The sequence below is a fragment of the Nycticebus coucang genome, chromosome 3 (assembly GCF_027406575.1).
Source record: "Nycticebus coucang isolate mNycCou1 chromosome 3, mNycCou1.pri, whole genome shotgun sequence".
NCBI classification, from domain to species: domain Eukaryota; kingdom Metazoa; phylum Chordata; class Mammalia; order Primates; family Lorisidae; genus Nycticebus; species Nycticebus coucang.
The window spans coordinates 43,985,404-44,004,225 of record NC_069782.1 but is presented as its reverse complement, the minus strand read 5'-3'; the positions used below and the strand labels follow the sequence as shown (position 1 = coordinate 44,004,225).

The window sequence follows — 18,822 nt, the reverse complement described above, 5'->3', positions numbered from 1 at the left end:
GAAGTTGTTTCATTATTATAATGGTTCTGTAAATAGGTAACAGCAAGTTCAGTCATGATCACTTCAATTGTGAAAGCAGAGATTTTCATGCTTAACTTCCGTTTTGCCACTCCTCCCCTTTCCCCAGTAGCTGCCCTCTACTGACTTACCCTAGTGGTGTTGTGAAAGTTTTTCAGTACTTGATTTCGAAGTCCAAGCTTATAAAGTTAATTATCATAGAGACGGGAAGTGCTTGGTAGCTCAGAACACCAAAGCAAGCTCGGTTCTGTGTACGGTAACCCTAAATAGTAAATGCAGATATTAGTTTCTTGGAACAACTGAAGTTGTTATTTGTTTTTCTTTTAGGTTGTTTGGTGCCAAGGCAGGTGGCAAATCTGCCTCTGCACCTAATACTGAGGGTGTGAAATCCTCCTCAGTACTGCCCAGCCCTAGTGCCACATTAGCGCGCCAAGGCAGTCTGGAGTCACCGTCGTCCGGTACGGGCAGCATGGGCAGTGCTGGTGGGCACAGTGGCAGCAGCAGCCCTCTCTTCAATAAACCCTCAGACTTAACTACAGACGTTATAAGCTTAAGTCACTCGTTGGCTTCCAGCCCAGCGTCGGTTCACTCTTTCACATCAGGTGGCCTCGTGTGGGCTGCCAATCTGAGCAGTTCCTCTGCAGGCAGCAAGGACACTCCAAGCTACCAGTCCATGACTAGCCTCCACACAAGCTCTGAGTCCATTGACCTGCCCCTCAGCCACCATGGCTCCCTGTCGGGACTGACCACAGGCACTCATGAAGTTCAGAGCCTGCTCATGAGAACGGGTAGTGTGAGATCTACTCTCTCAGAAAGGTGAGCTTTCCTGGAGCCATTGATAACACCCGCACCCCTCCTCCCTACACTGTGCGTCACCCCTACCCCCGTAAATTACCTTGATTTCAGCGTGAGTGCCACTGTGCAAAGGGAGGTGAGATTGATGACACTGGGCCTTCTATTTGCTCTTATCACCAAATTTGCAAAGTAATCAAACCAGTAAGCATAGGGTGATTGGATCATTAAGTTTCTTAATATGAATGCATATGTTTATGCTCAGTAGGCAATAGGAATAAAATTCAAAGAATATATTTAGATATGGAATGAGGTAGTTCAAGACAGCTCAATGATTTGGCTTAAGCTCCAGGACAACGTGAGCTCCTTATGACAATTTAAGCATTTTTAAAAACCAAACTTAAATAATTCTGCGATTATGCTCTGAGCAATATCTTAAATGTGTTTCATTTGTACTTCTATGAAAAAAAAATAGCAAATGGATCACTGGGGAATCCTAGTTGACCTGGGGAAAAAAAATCAATTGTCAGCCATGAATTCTTAGAGAAAATTATAAACCAGTGCCATTTTAAATGGACTCCTTGAAAATTAATCCTGTTACAAAGTATTTCACATTGGTTATGTATACACAGATAGATAAGATTTCTTTTACTTAAAGTGTAGAACATAACAAGGCATTTCATATATAATATACTTATAGAAAGCATCTCATATTTCAACAAAAATGACTCTAGATTCTTTCCCTCAAAATATCCTTTTGAGGATGTGCACGTATATTGATACTGACTCTCAACATAGGAAACTTTAAACCACTTTTTCCCTGAAAAATAATGCTTTGTTTCTTGGCACAAGGATACTTTTCAAAAATTGTCTTGGCCACATGTGAAAGCAGAAGACTATTGGTCACTGAAATTTCCTGAACCCCCCCCCCCAATTTTTGATATTGATACTGTCACATCCTCCCTTCTTGACTTCCATTCAGCGTACGTCCCAAACGTTTTTTAATAGCATCGCCTTATAGCCTGGACTGTTCCTACAGTGTGGAGTTGCCCCTTAATCTAAGATTTCCTACTCTTCCCTGTTTGTCTTACCTTTGTAAAGACAAAGCCCAAATCAATACTTGTTTCTGTTCTATGCCACTTTACTTCCCACTTCCCTAACAAGGAAGGAGACAAGAGCAGCCTCACAAATAGGACTTAGCCTTGATAAAGAATTTTACAACAGACAGCTGGGTACAGTGGCTCATGCCTGCAACCCTAACACTTGGGAAGCTGAGACAGGTGGATTGCCTGAGCTCACGGGTTTGAGACCAGCCTGAGCCAGAGTGAGACCTCGTCTCTTAAAAAAAAATAGCCAGACATTGTGGCAGGCACCTGTAGTCCCAGCTGAGAGCTGGGAGGCTGAGACCAGAGACTTGCTTGAGCCCAAGAGTTTGAGGTTCCTGTGAGCTATGATGTCACAGCAGTCTATAGAGGCAACAAAGTGTGACTCTGTCTCAAAAAAAAAAAAAAATTGCAACTAAAATATTACTGCTTCAAACTTGCTTTAGTGGACTGCTTATTACAACATGCATTTTTCCCCATAAACAAAAACTGTGTCAAGATAGCTAGGAGATAGCAACTAAAATATATCTATTTTCCTTTTGGTTTTGCTGTTATAGACAGTATACATAAAAATTAGTGTTTGATTTTCCATCTAAGAAGTCAGGTTTCCTACAATATCTTTGATTTAGTTTCATCAACCTCAATTTAAATGGACATTCATACATATATTGATAAAACTTGTAACAAATCAAGTCATATTGAAAATATCTTAAGAACCTATAGTTTTAATGGATGTATCCTAAACTGTGTACTTACATGTGAGGACTCCAAATAACAAGTTAATAACCAGACCAAGCATACTGCAAGTTGGCCGTCTAAAATGCTACTTTCTAATTTTAAAGATGACTACAACATGTAGCCAGAAATCTATTTCTTTTTAGCATTCTGACATTAAAGATTGAGAAATACAGTGAAGTAACTGTAAATAGTAAAATAATAAATAAATAATAACATGCATTCTTGAACAGTTTCCCCTCGACAGCTGTTCTAGGCCATTGGCAACCCCACAGCCATAACTACTCCACATTTTTTTTTGCTTGGTATTTTGTGATCAAACCAAATTTGTTAAATGATTTAAAGTAGTAACCACTTTTGAAAATTCTTGGTTTGTCTTTGAATGTCACATCTGGTGACTCACATTTTTGCCCATCAGCTATTAACTTTAGGGCCTATCTTCTGTAGACTAAAATCCCCGCTGCACTTAACTACCTATGTGGCCAGTTGCTGATGTGAGTTTGCAAGCCCAGGGGTGTGCGTAGAAAGTGACTCCATTGTAAAATTGTTAAGATCCAGATTGAATCATGTTTCTACTTAAAGCTTTAAATTATATTCCTAAATTTAAATGTATTTTTCTAATTTTTTAAATTAAACTTATCTGCCTCAAATAAATATATAATTTTTTATAGGACTGGCTAACACTGGCAAAAGAATGCCTCTTTTTAATTATCTCTGCAACCTTAAACTTCAATTTGTTACTCTTTAAAAGAGATGGTCTTTAAAATGGCTTACGACTGCAAAATTCTTCAGCATGTGGACTTTGTATTTGGAGGCTTCTCATGTTTGTTCAGTATGGTTTGTTTGTTTATCTGCCCTACTAGGAAACCTGCTAAATCATGATAAATACTGGAACTGGCCGCTCTGTAATAATAGTAGCTGTCCTATGTGGATGTCCCCATAAAGTTAAAGTCGTAGAAAGCCTTTGGATGTTTCTATCACATGGAGTATACATAGAAGAAAACATTTTAGCTTTGATTTTGAGTGATTAAAATTTAAGTCAGTGTATCCACATTCATGTTATTTCATCCCCATTACGCACATCTTGTGTATTTAATTTTGGTCATTTGAGGTTCTAAAGGAAGAGAGCTAAAACCCTAAGATTCCAATGACTTATCCTCTTTGCTTATCTGCATGCCAGGAATTATGACGGAAATTCCTAGACTCATCCAGCTGAGTTGTTGACATCCTGTTCCTCTATTTTTAGAGGCCATTTCGCATTTTCTGCGGACACATCTTTTATCCCTTCTTATTACCAATTGAGAATTACTTAAAATAGACATGATAAAATTTATGGCCTTTGAAATACCTAATTTATGATTTCTAAAAGATGGTATGGCTTAGTTTCATTAATATATTTAAATAAAGGATGCTAGAAACGTAATAAAGGTTTATTTAGAAATAAATAACAAATGTTTATTTTTTAAAGAATAAAATGAGGTTTTAAGCAAATACTCATTATGTATTATCTTTTATATGTAAATGGAGATATAAATATGCCTTTATTGTTATGAAAAATAATTTCAAGGCAATAGATAAGTATCAAATGGTGATTTATATCTTCTCTGACCATTGGAACCCGTCAGAGCGAATCTGTCTCATTTCCACTTTTATGATTCTCTTGCTGGTCAAATCATAGCAAACGTCTAGTCGGTTGCATAGGGAAAGGAAAACTACCTACCACAGCATTAGGTAAATAGAATGTAGAAGGGAGTTATACTAACGTGAGCTATTCTGTTTTCTCATGATCACATCACTAAATTATCCTTCAATGGTGCTAGATGAGGAAGAAACTCAGTGTGGACGTCTTGTCACTGTTCGTGAGAAGGCTGCCTTTTCCAGTGATTTTGACATTATATATGTGTTACAGAAAATTAATTTTTGTAGTTTAGAGAATCATTTCTGTTGGATGTGTAATTTGGAAGTTTTGTTTACATTATGTCCTTAGGGGTTTTCTTTGTTTTAACAGCATGCAGCTTGACAGAAATACACTACCCAAAAAGGGACTAAGGTATATACTTCTCAGCACAATTGCTTCCTCTTTCTGTTGTTATGTAAACTTTGTGTGCTGTCTCTCCTCTTTGTTTGTTTGCAACATAGCACCTGAAATAAAGAGGAAATCACTTTTAATCTTGCTGTTTCCTCTGGCCTGAAGAGTTGTGAGATACCCTCAAGTAGAGATACTAGCAAAGGTTTGCATTCATGAATTCAAATGAATTCCAATATGAAGACCACAATTTGGGAGAAATAAGACTTCTTAACAAACTTGTCCCAGGCACTGCTTTTTGGGGTCAGCAAATATTTGGAGAATGAAAAATTTTCAAATTAAAATTAACTTTCCTAACTTCTGCATCTTTGAAGCATATGCTGGCAATATCTTAGAACCCTTGAAGTCTACAAATGTGTCCAGTAAATGTTGAAAGGTTGAAGGACGCTCTCATTTGAATCAAAGAAAACATACTTTGATCATCATAGGATAAATATGATAATTAAGGAATGATTTTCAAAGAATCCTTTGATCAAAAACTCAAAACAATTTAACTTCGATCTTTTCAGGGGTACTGGTATCTGTCAGATCAATTTAAAGCTGAAATAATCTAATATCACTTGATAATCTGAAAGTAATTATTCAGTTCATAATAAATAAAAATTTAATTTATGGCCGTCCTTTACTTTACACTTTCATCTGAGGAAGGGATATAGAAAGGACTATGAATAGAGGCATAATACTATGAATAGAGGCATAATACTGAAATTTAAAAATTGGCTAGTATGTGGTCTAAAGAAATTAGATCTCTCCCCATTATTCTTTTACTCTCTAATTTGTTAGCAATAACCAACAGCAAGTATTCCATTTGAATGTTCTGTTCCCGAAATTTATTTTCTAACGTAGTGAACACGTAACTCCCTCTTTTTTTTTTCATCCAGACATTGGTATCAAGTCACATTTAGACGAAGAACTGTTTTTCATTATGAAACAAACAACCCTACTGCTTTGTGTCCCATTTCCTATGCCTTTTTGTGACTGTCACTCTACTTCCCGTGGCTCTGGCCTCCCCTGTCCACCGTTTGTGGTCTGTTTCTTGGACTCTCTCTGCCCTTCCATGCACTGTGCTTTTGAGTCCTTCTCTATTAACTTGGCTGTTTGCTCATTGCTTACGATTTTCAACTTCATATCTCACAAAAGCATAATTTTCTTCTCAAATTCCCTTATTTTTTCCCCCCTATGAGATTCAAACAGATGGTGTAAGATCATCTGGAAGAACTGAGCAATTATAATGAGATTCAATCTGTTTAAGATTGTTGTTCATTCTGAATAAGAAGCTCCTCTCCATGTTTTCCTGTCCTGGCCTTGCCTTGCCCTTGTCGATGTGCTTAAGTGCCTCAGCTGTGCTGTTTTGCAGATACACCCCATCGTCTCGGCAGGCCAGCCAAGAAGAGGGGAAAGAGTGGCTGCGCTCTCATTCCACGGGAGGCCTGCAGGACACGGGGAACCAGTCACCTCTCGTCTCCCCTTCTGCCATGTCATCTTCTGCAACAGGAAAATACCACTTTTCCAACTTGGGTAAAATATTCTAAAATGTTGATTGAGTTTTTTTTTTTTACCACCCATCCTCACAGAGCCCTGATATCTATTAACTTAATTAAAAGAGGGATAAACACACCTTAACAATACCTTTTAATAATATGGTTGTTTATTCTTCACGGAATAATTTCCTAACATTATGTTGTTTATTGCTATAAAAATGCTTAACATAGGTTATTATTGTGGTTATTTTCTAATCTAGGTTCCAGAGGGTGGGAGAGGTCATTTGACTTGAAAAAATCTCCCCCTTAGTAAGTGGCAGACAGAACTCAAAGCTATAACTCTGTTTTACTGTTATAACTCTTCCCACTGTACAGATTAGGGCTTTTAGCAATTAAGAGCAATTATTTTGGTCATGGTTCCATATGAGCTAATGAATTAGTATCAAACACTAAATTTTTGTTGCTAAACCTATTAGCATAAAAATTTTTTACCCCATGATGCGAAAGAATGTACTTTTATTTACTTTGAGTTGCTATTTAAAAAAAAAAAAAAACTAATACTTTACCTTCAAAAAATGTATTTAGAAATGTTTTGGTAGGTCCACCTAAAATGCTCTGAGTTAGCAAGTACCTCATATCTTGTATTAATTTTTATTAGCTTTTATTTGATTAGTTCACTCCTTACTCCATACTTTTCCCCGCAGTCACTATTCTGATTAAATCCATCTTCAACATTCCTTAGGGGGAAAAACTCACCACTTACTATGTCTGACATTGGTGAAATCACTTAAGCTTGATTTTCTCATCTGTTGAATGGACAAATGCGATATGTTTTGTTTGTTTGTGTGTTTTGGCCAGGGCTGGATTTGAACCCGCCACTTCCAGCATATGGAGCCGGTGCCCTACCCCTTTGAGCCACAGGTGCCACCCACCAGGTCATATAATAAGGATTCATTGATTTAACATAATGTATACCAAGGTGGGGGAGCATGTAAGACCTGATAGACTGTGGCAAATCATCATTTTTATTGAAAATATGTCTTACCTATCAGAGAACAGCACTCATCAGATATACCTGAGCTTTGCCTGTATTTAATTAAGTGTAATTCATGACACTGTAACCCCATGATTTTATGCGAAGGAGATGCACAGCTTAGGTATTTGAAAGCCTCACACAGACCTATGACATTTGAATCAAGGATTCATTTACCGAGAATGTCAAATATTTGTGCAGAGAGAAATGTGTTCTAAGGTTTGTGTAAATTACAGTTAATGTGGCAGCTGAAGGCAACACGTCCATGGCTACAACATGTTAAGAAAAAGTGGTGTTTAACACCCTTGAGAATGGATTTCACTGCATTGTTTTCAAAGAGCTAGAATATAATTAATAAATAAAATCTGAATTACCCTTTTACTAACAAAATATATCTGTGTAACTTTAATATTCTGATAACTTGGATTTGAAAACCACTGATTAAATACATCCCTTACATTTCATTGCTATAGAAACCAAGATTCCAAAAGGTCAAGTTTACTTTTTTAGGATGTGGATTTTCCCTGTTAGCCCATTGTGCTTTTTACCAAAGATCTCTCAACAGCATCCTTCAGGTCTTGACTTCCGTGACACTGCCTCTTGAGTCCCATCATACTTTTCTAACTACAATTCTTTCTCTCTGAGTGGCTTATCTGAGCAGAGACCTAAATATATTGGAGGTCACTTTTGAAAGTGAAAGAGACCCTATTAGTAATCGTTCCAGGCATTAGATAGAAACCCTGGGCAATGGAATTCCCCCTGCTTCTGTTCCTCGTGTTTATATCTTTACTAGATTTTTTTTTCCTTTAGACTTTTTCTCATCCATACACACTGTTTATGTTCTTTTCCACAAGTTTAAGTATTACTTCTCAAAGCAGCCTTTCTCTTTGTCTCTGAGACCGTTTGAGTTCTAAATTTAAAACCCCATCAGTGAACGGGCCCACACAGCCACCTTAAGCCCAGGCCTGCTTTAGCTCCTTCCTTCTCTTTTCCTTGTAGTTCCACATATCACCCTTCTTTCAACTACTCCAGTGACAAACCTCATTGTAATTAATACCCTTACTTGAAACTACGCCACCCAGTCCTTCATGTTCCGCGTTTTCAATAGGCCAAAGCCTGTGATTTTTATCTTCCAAATGTCTCCCACATTTCTCTCCCTATGCAGTGGCATTGCTCTTGCTTTAGCTTTTTAATCTGTAGACAATCAGAAAGGTTCGCATTTATCTTATTGCCTCAATGCCTCAATATTTTCATCCGTTGGGAGTCATAGAGGAAGACCTTCCTATGTATGTCAACACACTCTGCTGTGCCTACCCAGATTTTACGAACATACGTACCGTCAAATCACATAGTCTGAGATCTATGCTGTGTTATTTAAAAAATATAAAAATCTTAAAGGCTTTTGAGTGTATCTCTAGCTTACCTCAACTTTGGGCAGGAAAGTTTATACATTTCTTAAAAATGTATAAAATGTAACTATTTAACTTGAATATGGTTAGCTTTGTTCTACATTTATCTTTGAACATCACCTGTTTTCAATTTTACCATTATCTCTTGTGAATTATTAGTTAGATATATGATTATTACTAACATTCAAGAATTGCACTACCCATGTATTTTTTATATATTCCTTCTTCCTACCTACTACCAATGTGCTAATACATGAAATTTGTAGGAATATTACTGTATAAATAATGGATAACAAACATTAGAAATTTAACATCCCTATACTTATGTCATTTTCCATAGACTACTGTGAGCTATTGCCACAGAAATCTGTGGTTTGTTAAGTTCCCAGCATGCTAGCTCTAATAGAAACCATTCCCATTCTAGGAAGAATAGCAGACTATAACTTATGTAAACAAATAAGTCTGTGGATGAAACACCAAATTGTAACACCCCCCCAAAACAGACTTGTCATAAATATTAACCTAATTGAAAATTCTTAAATAGTTATGGATATTTTCCAATGGAGATACTATCAAAAGTGTTTGTAAATGCAAAGTTTTCCCTTTAAAATCTACCCTAATCTTGGTGGCACCTGCAGCTCAGTGGGTAGAGTGCTGGCCATATACACTAAGGCTAGTGGGTTCAAACCCAGCCCAGGCCGGCTAAAACAACAATGACAGCTGCAACAACCAAAAAAATAGCCGGGTATTGTGGTGGGCATCTATAGTCTCAGCTACTTGGGAGGCTGAGGCAAGAGAATCTCTTAAGCCCAAGAGTTTGAGTTTGCTGTGAGCTATGACTCCATGGCACTCTACCCAGGGCAACAGCTTGAGACTCTATCTCAAAAATAAATAAATAAAATAAAATAATCTACCCTAATCCTCATCAATGTTTTACATTAAATAAATTATTATGTTTTGAAATTGAGCAAAGACACTTCACTTGGATATCACTGTAATCATATTGGTAAGTATTAATGCAAAGTCAAACAGTAAATGAAATCTCCTTCTAACCTCTAGATGTGTATGTTGAACTGACAAACTTGTGTTGAATATTTCATTCATGAAGAGTTGATTCATTCTGTGAAACTAGACTGGGGTTATTTGCCCCAATCCAGGCACCTTAATCATATACGTTTACATCTTGGATGTATATTGGCTATATTGGCTTTTGCCAGTTGCCAAACTAAATTGGGACTAATGGTTGCTGTTGGTGCAAGGTGTGTTCTTGAAAGAGGGATTCTCCCCTCTGTCTCTTTCTTTTCTTTTCTTCTTTGTTCCTTATTTCCATCCTTTCTTCTTTCCTTCTGACGGATTATTCGCTTTATCATATTTCTCATATGCACACAGAGATATCATTCTTAGAATTGTGTTTCCTTTTACTCCAGTTCATCACTAACTCTACCCGAGGGTTGTTCTCTGTACACATTCACTCAGTGTATCTGGAAGGGACTCCCACACACTACGCATCGCAAATAGGAGATATAGACACTTCCCTTCTGTTACCTCAGCCCTTTCTTCTTTACATTATTTTGAGAGGGAGTAATTATATTAGGAAGAAGTATGGTGCCCGTGTTAAAGAAAATAATAGCAAATTTTGAAGCAATGTAAGACCAATTCTAAACCAATGACATAAAATGTCCCAAGGTTTTCAAAGTACTAAGCAGTTTCCTTCATACCATAAAAGGTTCTTACCTGCTTCCCATGCACCAATAACAAACTAGCTTTTCTTTAATATGAGAATTTATGATAAATTTAGTTCTCAATTTTCTACTTTGCTCTTGTTCCAAATTTCAAAATGGTATTCTTTTCCAATGCAATTATGCATTCAATCAAACAAATATTTCTTTAAATGGATAATGACCAGTTGGTCTAAAAGTTTAAATCCATGAGAAACATTTGGTGAGAGACAATGGGTAAATTAATTCTTTTTTCAAAGTATAGTCTTGAGTTACTTTTTTTGAAATACAACATGTTTGAAGCCCTTGACAGTCTCCTGTGGTGTTCCTGTCTTAAACACAGTAGAGCATAGTTTTATGTAGTTAACCTTATGACAGGTTACAGATACCACACACATTATACTTCAGTTAAAGAAAAAGTTCATTGGTTTCTTCTTCTTTATAACCTACCTGACTCTGATAATCACTCTGATCTCAGCAATGAACGTATGTCAGTTAAGAACTCAAAATGACTGAAAGTCTTTACCTGGAAGCCTCTAAAGGGCCCTTCTGGAAAAAAACTTAGTTTCTTTTTTGGATTTTACTCTTCTTTTTGATTTTGCTTTTCCTATCAAAGTAATAATTATTCTTTAAGTAAGAAACCTATAAACTCTAGAAAGACAAATCTCTTCTTCATAACAGACTAACAGACAGCAGAAAATGCCTTTTTTTTTTTTTGCAGTTTTTGACCCAGGGCTGGGTTTGAACCTGCCACCTCTGGCATATGGGGCCAGAGTCCTACTCCTTTGAGCCACAGGAGCTGCCATTTTATTATATTTCTAGCGAAGAAATAGAGGTGACTTGTTGGTTGTGTTTGCTGTTGCTTTCAAAATTGACATAACGCTTGCCATGAAGGTGCCAGAGGAAAAGAGGGACTCCACAGTGACTGTCACTGACCATTTTGGAGTTAGGCTCCTGTGCATGGATACCCTATAAGTTCACCTTTCCGTATAGTTGCAATCACATTCTCACTTCTATCAACCTTTGTTTTCATCTTGCGAGTCCCAGAGTAACAGGCTGTCTGTGCTTTTTTTCCAGTGAGTCCAACAAATCTGTCTCAGTTTAACCTTCCGGGGCCCAGCATGATGCGCTCGAACAGCATCCCTGCCCAGGACTCTTCCTTTGACCTCTACGATGACGCTCAGCTCTGTGGGAGTGCCACTTCCCTGGAGGAAAGGCCACGCGCCATCAGTCACTCAGGCTCATTCAGAGACAGCATGGAGGAAGGTGAGCATGTTTGTGGGAGGACGATAAAGATGACGTTATTCTATCTAACTGTGGGAGAACATTGCACTGGTCACGTCAGAGGGATGGCCGAAGAGGAAATCATGTTTCTCAGTTGGGAACCCTGAAGCTGAAAAATGTTTCATTCTTTACCAAGTTCTGTTTCTTTATAAATTTGGAAATACGCCAAAATTTGTTTAGATCAGTACATAGCTACACAACAGTTGAACATAAATCCAATATTCTCATGCATATATGCATAATTTCAGCAACTCAGATGCATCAAATATCAGGAAAAAATGTTTTGTTTGACCCTCAGTTAATGAGCCACAAAGATACACAAACCAGACAATGTATTTTATGAAACATGTTGCTGACTTTATTCTCAAAAACTGCTTCTTGTGTTTTTTATCTTATTGTTTTAAAATTAATATTGTGCCTACTTTCTGCTTTATAAATGACATTTTTTTATCCAATGGCAGTGACATTCTCCCCTGATCTAATAAATGCCTTTATAGTTACACGGTGCTATGCAAATACCTTAAATAAATCTATTTTACAAACTTAGAAAGTTTAATTGATGTTCAAAGGTGTATATTTTTCTAAACTATATAACCTCAACTGTCGACTTGTGAATAATAACTTGAGAGATTTTTATCTTTTCTTCAATAAATGCTTTTTTTCTTTAAGTAGCCATAAAGGAAACTGTGGCATATAAAGTGTAAGTCATGTCATTGAAGGATAAAATAAAACTAAACATAAAAATCTCATTAGAATAAAACTAAACATGAAATCAGCCACACTATTCTACTCCTAAATAATTACGTGCAAACGAAAGGATGCCCAATCTTTGAATAAACCCTGGCTTAGACATGCATTTGTGTGTGTTGTGAACTTAGGCACGTTATGTAACTTTATTAGGTTCGCGCTAGGTTCTTCATCTGTGATGTCATAGATTTGTCATGAGGATAAAGTGAGAATTTATCCTGTTCTTTTCTTTTACCTTCCTTTTTCCTTCCTACCTTCTTAGTTAACATGTCTTCTAACACTTTAGGAGGCCATGAGAACTGACTTCTGTTTTTCAGACTATCACTGTGCACTGAATATGCTGGCACTAAATTAAACCACAATATTTCAAAATACCTTTTGAAATATTAGCCCAACCACTCACTTCACTGGTTTATAGTGAATTATTCCCTGTCGAGTCCACTGATTGCAGGTAGACAATATATATCTAATCAGAAATACAAAGTCACCACTTTATTGAAGGGGGCTCTTACGATACTTTAGAAATGACAGCCATGAAAGAGGGCACCCTTGTCTTCTTCCAGACCTGAGAGGGAGGGTTCTCATTTTTTTTCCCTATTTAGAGTCAGACCAGCTGTTTGTCTGTCATATGTGGTTTCTATCATGTTGAAGTGAGTCCCTTCGATACCCACTTTTTAAGAGTTTTTGTCATAAAGGGATATCTGATTTTATTGAATGCCTTTTCAGCATCAATTGAAATGATTGTGTGGTTTTGTTCTTCATTCTATTGATAGAACACTGATGATGATGGGATGCTGATGATTTGATTGATGACACTGATTGTGACACTGATTGATTTTTAGATGTTGAACCAACCTTATGTCCCTGGAAAGAATCTCTCTTGATCATGATAAATAATTTTCTTAATGTGTTGTTGAATCCAGTTTGCTACTATTTTGTTAGGGTTTTTTGCATCTATATTAATCAGAGATGTTGGCCTATAGTTTTTTTTTTTTTTATTGTTGCATCTTTGTTTGGTTTTTGTATTAAGGTAATACAGACCTTGTAGAATGAATTTGACAGTATTCCTTTTTCCTCATATTTTTGGAATAGTTTAAGCAGGTATTAGCTCTTGTCTGAACGCTAGGTAGAATTCAGCAGTGAAGTCATCCATCCCGGGCTTTTCTTGACAAGAGACTTTTGGGATCTTGTTATTTGCTATTGGTTTTTTCAGGTTTCAGATTTCTTCCTAATTCAATCTTGATAGGTTGTAAGTGTCTAGGAATTTACCCATTTCTTCTAGATTTTCCAATTTATTGGTATATAGTTGCTCAGAGCAGTCTGTAGTGATCCGTTGAATTTCTGCAGTATCAGTTGTAATGTCTCCTTTTACAGCTCTGATTTGATTTATTTGGGTCTTCTCTCCTTTTTTTTTTAAATCAGATAAAGGTGCATCAATTTTGTTTATGTTTTAAAAAAAACAACTTTTCATTTCACTAATGTTTTGTATTTTTTTTGGTTTTAATTGCAGTTATTTCTGCTCTAATATGTATTATTCCTTTTCTTCTACTATTTTTGCATATTGTTGCCATGTCCATCTTACCCAACGCAATCTACAGATTCAATGCAAGTTCCATCAAAATACCAATGGCATTCTTTACCAAAATAGAAAAAAATAATCCTAAAATGTATATGGAACCAGAAAAGATCCAGAGTAGCTAGAACCATCCTGAACAAAAGAACATAACTGGAAAAATCCCATTACTTGACTGCGAATTACCATATTTTGCTGTGTATGAAGCACCCTCAGGTATAACGCACACTCACATTTTTGTCCCAAACTTTCTGGAAAACACCCCTTGAGAAAGTGGCTGGTTCTCACTGGGAGAGACACATCTGAAGAGGGATAATGGTCCCCTGATAAACATGTAGATTGCACCACCCTCCCACAGCTGCCAGCTCTGTGAAGGCTGTTCCTTCCCTCTCTCCCAGGAGCCCTTCTCTCCGGCCATATCAAGGGTCACAGCTGAGATGGCCATGCATGTAGCTGGCAGGACAGGAGCTTCTGAGGCTGCTTGGCCCATGGTGAGCCAGATGGGCCACTGGAGCCTGCCCAGGGCTCCAAGTTACCTCCCCATGGCCCGACCCTCACCCTGCATGGCCCTGGCCCTCCTCGTCAACCTGCCACCACCCCTTCCCCTGCTTAAAGCCTGTGGGGAGCTGGTCCAGGCCGCTCCTACCAGATCCTAGATCCTCTTGGACTGGAACCCCATGAGCCAGGTGGGTCCAGAGGGAGGGTACAGTAGCCCCAGGAGGCCTACTGAGCTCCCCCAACTCCTAAGCCAGCATCCCTATTTTTTCCTCATAAATTTAGGCAAAAAAGTACTCATTATAGATTGCAAAATATGATAGACTATGTAGAGTGGTAGCATTTGCCCAGGTTGGAACTGTGAGGGTGGTCCTTCATTCCTCTTTGCAAGTCTATACACTCAGTTTTAAAAGCGGTTCTTCCTGGCGGCTGTTCAGCCCTCTCCAGGTGAGGTTATACGCACCTCCCATGTTCTCCTGCAGTGCCTACTATGTTGGTCTCTACACTATTTTTATTACTGTATTGTAATTACCTTTTAATCATATATTTCTGTTTTTGTGAGCTTCTAGAGTCACGTCTTAATTACTTTGGTAGTAAAGTATCTATCAAGGGCGTCATATTTATAGCAAAGGTAACTATATTATCCCATGAAGAAAAGAGGAGAAACTTTTCTGAAAATACAGTTATATACACTTTTATTCACTTTTTGGGTTTAACACATTGGAATTACGGAAGTGTAAAGCAGGCATTCAAATGTTTAAGATGATATATTGATACACGTAGATAAAACAGAGTATACTATGCAATTTTATTTTTAATTTCTATGATATAATACCTTGAATTAAGCAGAATTTTTATGCTAAAGAAATAATCCCAGGCAGCGCCTGTGGCTCAGTCGGTAAGGCGCCGGCCCCATATACCGAGGGTGATGGGTTCAAACCCGGCCCCAGCTGAACTGCAACCAAAAAATAGCCGGGCGTTGTGGCAGGTGCCTGTAGTCCCAGCTACTCAGGAGGCTGAGGCAAGAGAATCGCTTAAGCCCAGGAGTTGGAGGTTGCTGTGAGCTGTATGATGCCATGGCACTCTACCAAGGGCAATAAAGTGAAACTCTGTCTCTACAAAAAAAAAAAAAAAGTAGAAAGGAAATAATAATCCCACACTTACAAGAGTATTATCAATGCATCAGTGATAATGTTCAAATAGTGATTTAGATAAAATTGCTTATTTCCATGAATGGACATAGACAGGGTTCTGAAAATAGACCTTTATTGTATAAAAATGAAATAAATAAAATTTGTAACACTTTTTTAAGTTTAAAAGTTTATGATGACTTTAGCTTGAGTTTCCATAATTTTCTTTGTATCATTTGGGAGTTTATTATAGCTTTCAATACATGGAAAACAAGCTGGTAGGACTACCAATGATCACCTAAATCCCACCCACCAGCTTGTCAGTTTCTGTCTAGGACTTGGTGAATGAGGCACTTTAAGAAATATGTATGGAGTTTTTCCATGTCTTACCATTTTGAATCCAGAAAATTATAGCCATTATTTTCCCCTAGAATCTTACAGTTAGATGTTATTAATTTATTTCCCTACCTGTTCTTTACATCTCCAGTAGAGGCTCAGGAGTAGACATCATTACTTTAACTCTATTTTTTTTTTTTCTTTTTCTCCAGTACACGGCTCTTCCTTATCATTGGTCTCCAGCACTTCTTCTCTGTACTCTACAGTAAGTATTGGCTATTAAGAAGAAGTTTCAGTGGATGGCACCTGTGGCTCAAGGAGTAGGGCACCGGTCCCATATGCCGAAGGTGGTGGGTTCAAACCCAGCCCTGGCTAAAAACCACACACACACACAAAAAAGAAGTTTCTACTTTTGCAATGCACATGGATGATTAAATAGATCATTTTGCTATTAATAGATCACATACATCTGTGACATTTACACAGAAATTGTGCAGTAAAATAAGGGCGTAATCTAAGCTACCGCATAGCCTATAATCTGGCAGGTGCTCCCCACCATTTTGTGCCCCACTTATATTTGCTTTCTCATCTGACTTTCGTGCACTCATTGTAATAAGTGAGTGGACAGAACTGAATTTCTTTTTTTTTTTTATATGAAATCAACATATGTCAAAAATTTATTTAAATCATTAATTAGAAACAGAGCCAGGAAGATGATATAATCAGATCAAGGAAAATTCTAAGGATCACACGTATATAGAGAATAAAGAGAATTTACAAATAGATCAGTTGCATACCATTACACACAATCTGCATCTTGGAGGGGCAAGAATCATTTGCATTATAAGTTTGTTTGTTTTTTTATTATTGGGGATTCATTGAGGGTGCAATAAGCCAGGTTACACTGATTGCAATTGTTAGGCAAAGTCCCTCTTGCAATCATGTCTTGCCCCCCTAAAGTGTGACACACACCAAGGCCCCACCCCCATCCCTCCGTCCCTCTGTCTGCTTTTCCTCCCCCCCATAACCTTAATTGTCATTAATTGTCCTCATATCAAAATTGAGTACATAGGATTCATGCTTCTCCATTCTTGTGATGCTTTACTAAGAATAATGTCTTCCACGTCCATCCAGGTTAATACGAAGGATGTAAAGTCTCCATTTTTTTTTAATGGCTGAATAGTATTCCATGGTATACATATACCACAGCTTGTTAATCCATTCCTGGGTTGGTGGGCATTTAGGCTGTTTCCACATTTTGGCGATTGTAAATTGAGCTGCAATAAACAGTCTAGTACAAGTGTACTAGACTGGACAGAACTGAATTTCATAAAACCTATTGTGGTATGGTGTGGAGTCCTGAAACCGTATACTGTTATACTATAATTTTCATACTATTAACTAGTTTTCCTTCCTTGCTTCTCTGAACCAAGACTGTTAATTGTTCTATGGGATTGTTTCTTCTTTAGTTTTTACTTTTGAATTCATTTTCTGAGAAGGCTGTGCCAAACAGTGAAGGCCTAAAAGAACTAGATGGGTATTTTTAAAAATATGTCTTTTGATATACAGTGTGATTTTTAAAACTTCCTTAAGAGAAGAATGCCAGAGTTTCAACTCCTTTTGCCAATGTGTGAAATTATAGTTTATTTTTTGACAAGATGGATTTTTCTGCCCACTGAATATAATTTTGTCTTTTTTTTTTTAAGTATCCTACAAGAAGTTATGTTTTATGAGAGGATCCTCTTTATGGTTGGGTGACAGTGAGGTATACACTACATCTCAATGAGATTTGAGTGTTATGGATAATCCTTAATCTTGTATTGAAAGCTTCATTAAAAGATTATACCTTTGAATGTCACTAATCCATTAAGCATTAAGGGAAATACTAATTATTTTGTTACTCATTTTCATTAGATTAAAATCTGATCACCTTCTGTGTATAACTTAGCCCTACATAGTTACTGTTTTAGACATCTAGTCACTCTAGATCAGACTATCATTAGCAGCAGCAATATTTCACCTTTTAATGATTAAATTTACCAGTACTGTAAATTAATAAATCACTTTTGGTTTTCAGATAAATAAGTATAATGGATAAAGAAGTGACGCATATAAAAATGTACTGGAAAAAATGTAGAAGAAATGTATTAAGATTTACTGTTCTTCCTATTGGGCCAATACCCACACTTGTTAGGGAGCTGTGCTGTGACTGAAACCATTGCAATTTAAATCTTTAAGGATTGCAGCATCATTATCATCGTATCTTAAATATATACAGGTACAATATTTGGATACAATTGCCTTTGTGAAGCTTTGAAAAAACTAAAGAATAAAAAGGAAAAGATACAGTTAGAAGTAACCACCAGATTACCAAAGCTTTTAAAAGGCAGAAAAGATATAAGGAAGACAAATTTCAGGTTGAAAGAATTGTTCATGCATAAAATATGTGGTGAGGTTTATGTTACTTTGTTTTATTTGATGTTTTCTAAAAGAAAAGAGATAAAAAGCCATTCAGGCACTTTTGCATCAAGTTATCTGGAAATCTCCCCAAAGTACAGATTGGAGGTAAAAAATTTTTTTTTAGCTTTTGGTTCTGCTTGTGCCAATAAGCAGACTTGATTGTTCAACAGTATTGTGTATTCTCCGGCTTCCCAGTATGATTGAGCTTCCCAAATATAATGGCACACATAACTCACTTTCTGGCATTTTACAGCCCAGAATGAAGAAGAAAAAGGGAGAGTTTTCTGCAATACTCTGTGAGTTCCCATGGCAGCCCTCATTTCCATAGCCCACTGTCAACCACTTTTATCACCACTTTAACACTGGGCATTTTAGCATTTTGCTGACTTTGTAGCCCAATAAACTTAAATAATAATTATCAA

The 18,822-nt window shown here is 37.1% G+C and overlaps 1 protein-coding gene across 5 annotated transcripts in view; it reads left to right on the top strand.

The window, feature by feature from the left end:
- Positions 1-18,822, top strand: part of NAV3 (neuron navigator 3) — an 862,702-nt gene that overhangs the window by 772,226 nt on the left and 71,654 nt on the right. For 3 of the 5 annotated variants that reach the window (XM_053585281.1, XM_053585280.1, XM_053585284.1), the window contains 5 exons: positions 346-834; positions 4,657-4,698; positions 6,092-6,252; positions 11,453-11,641; positions 16,153-16,205. In XM_053585281.1, the coding sequence (XP_053441256.1) occupies positions 346-834; positions 4,657-4,698; positions 6,092-6,252; positions 11,453-11,641; positions 16,153-16,205 (934 nt within the window). The remainder of the gene's footprint in view (positions 1-345; positions 835-4,656; positions 4,699-6,091; positions 6,253-11,452; positions 11,642-16,152; positions 16,206-18,822) is intronic. The other 2 variants (XM_053585283.1, XM_053585282.1) reach the window with 1 other exon arrangement.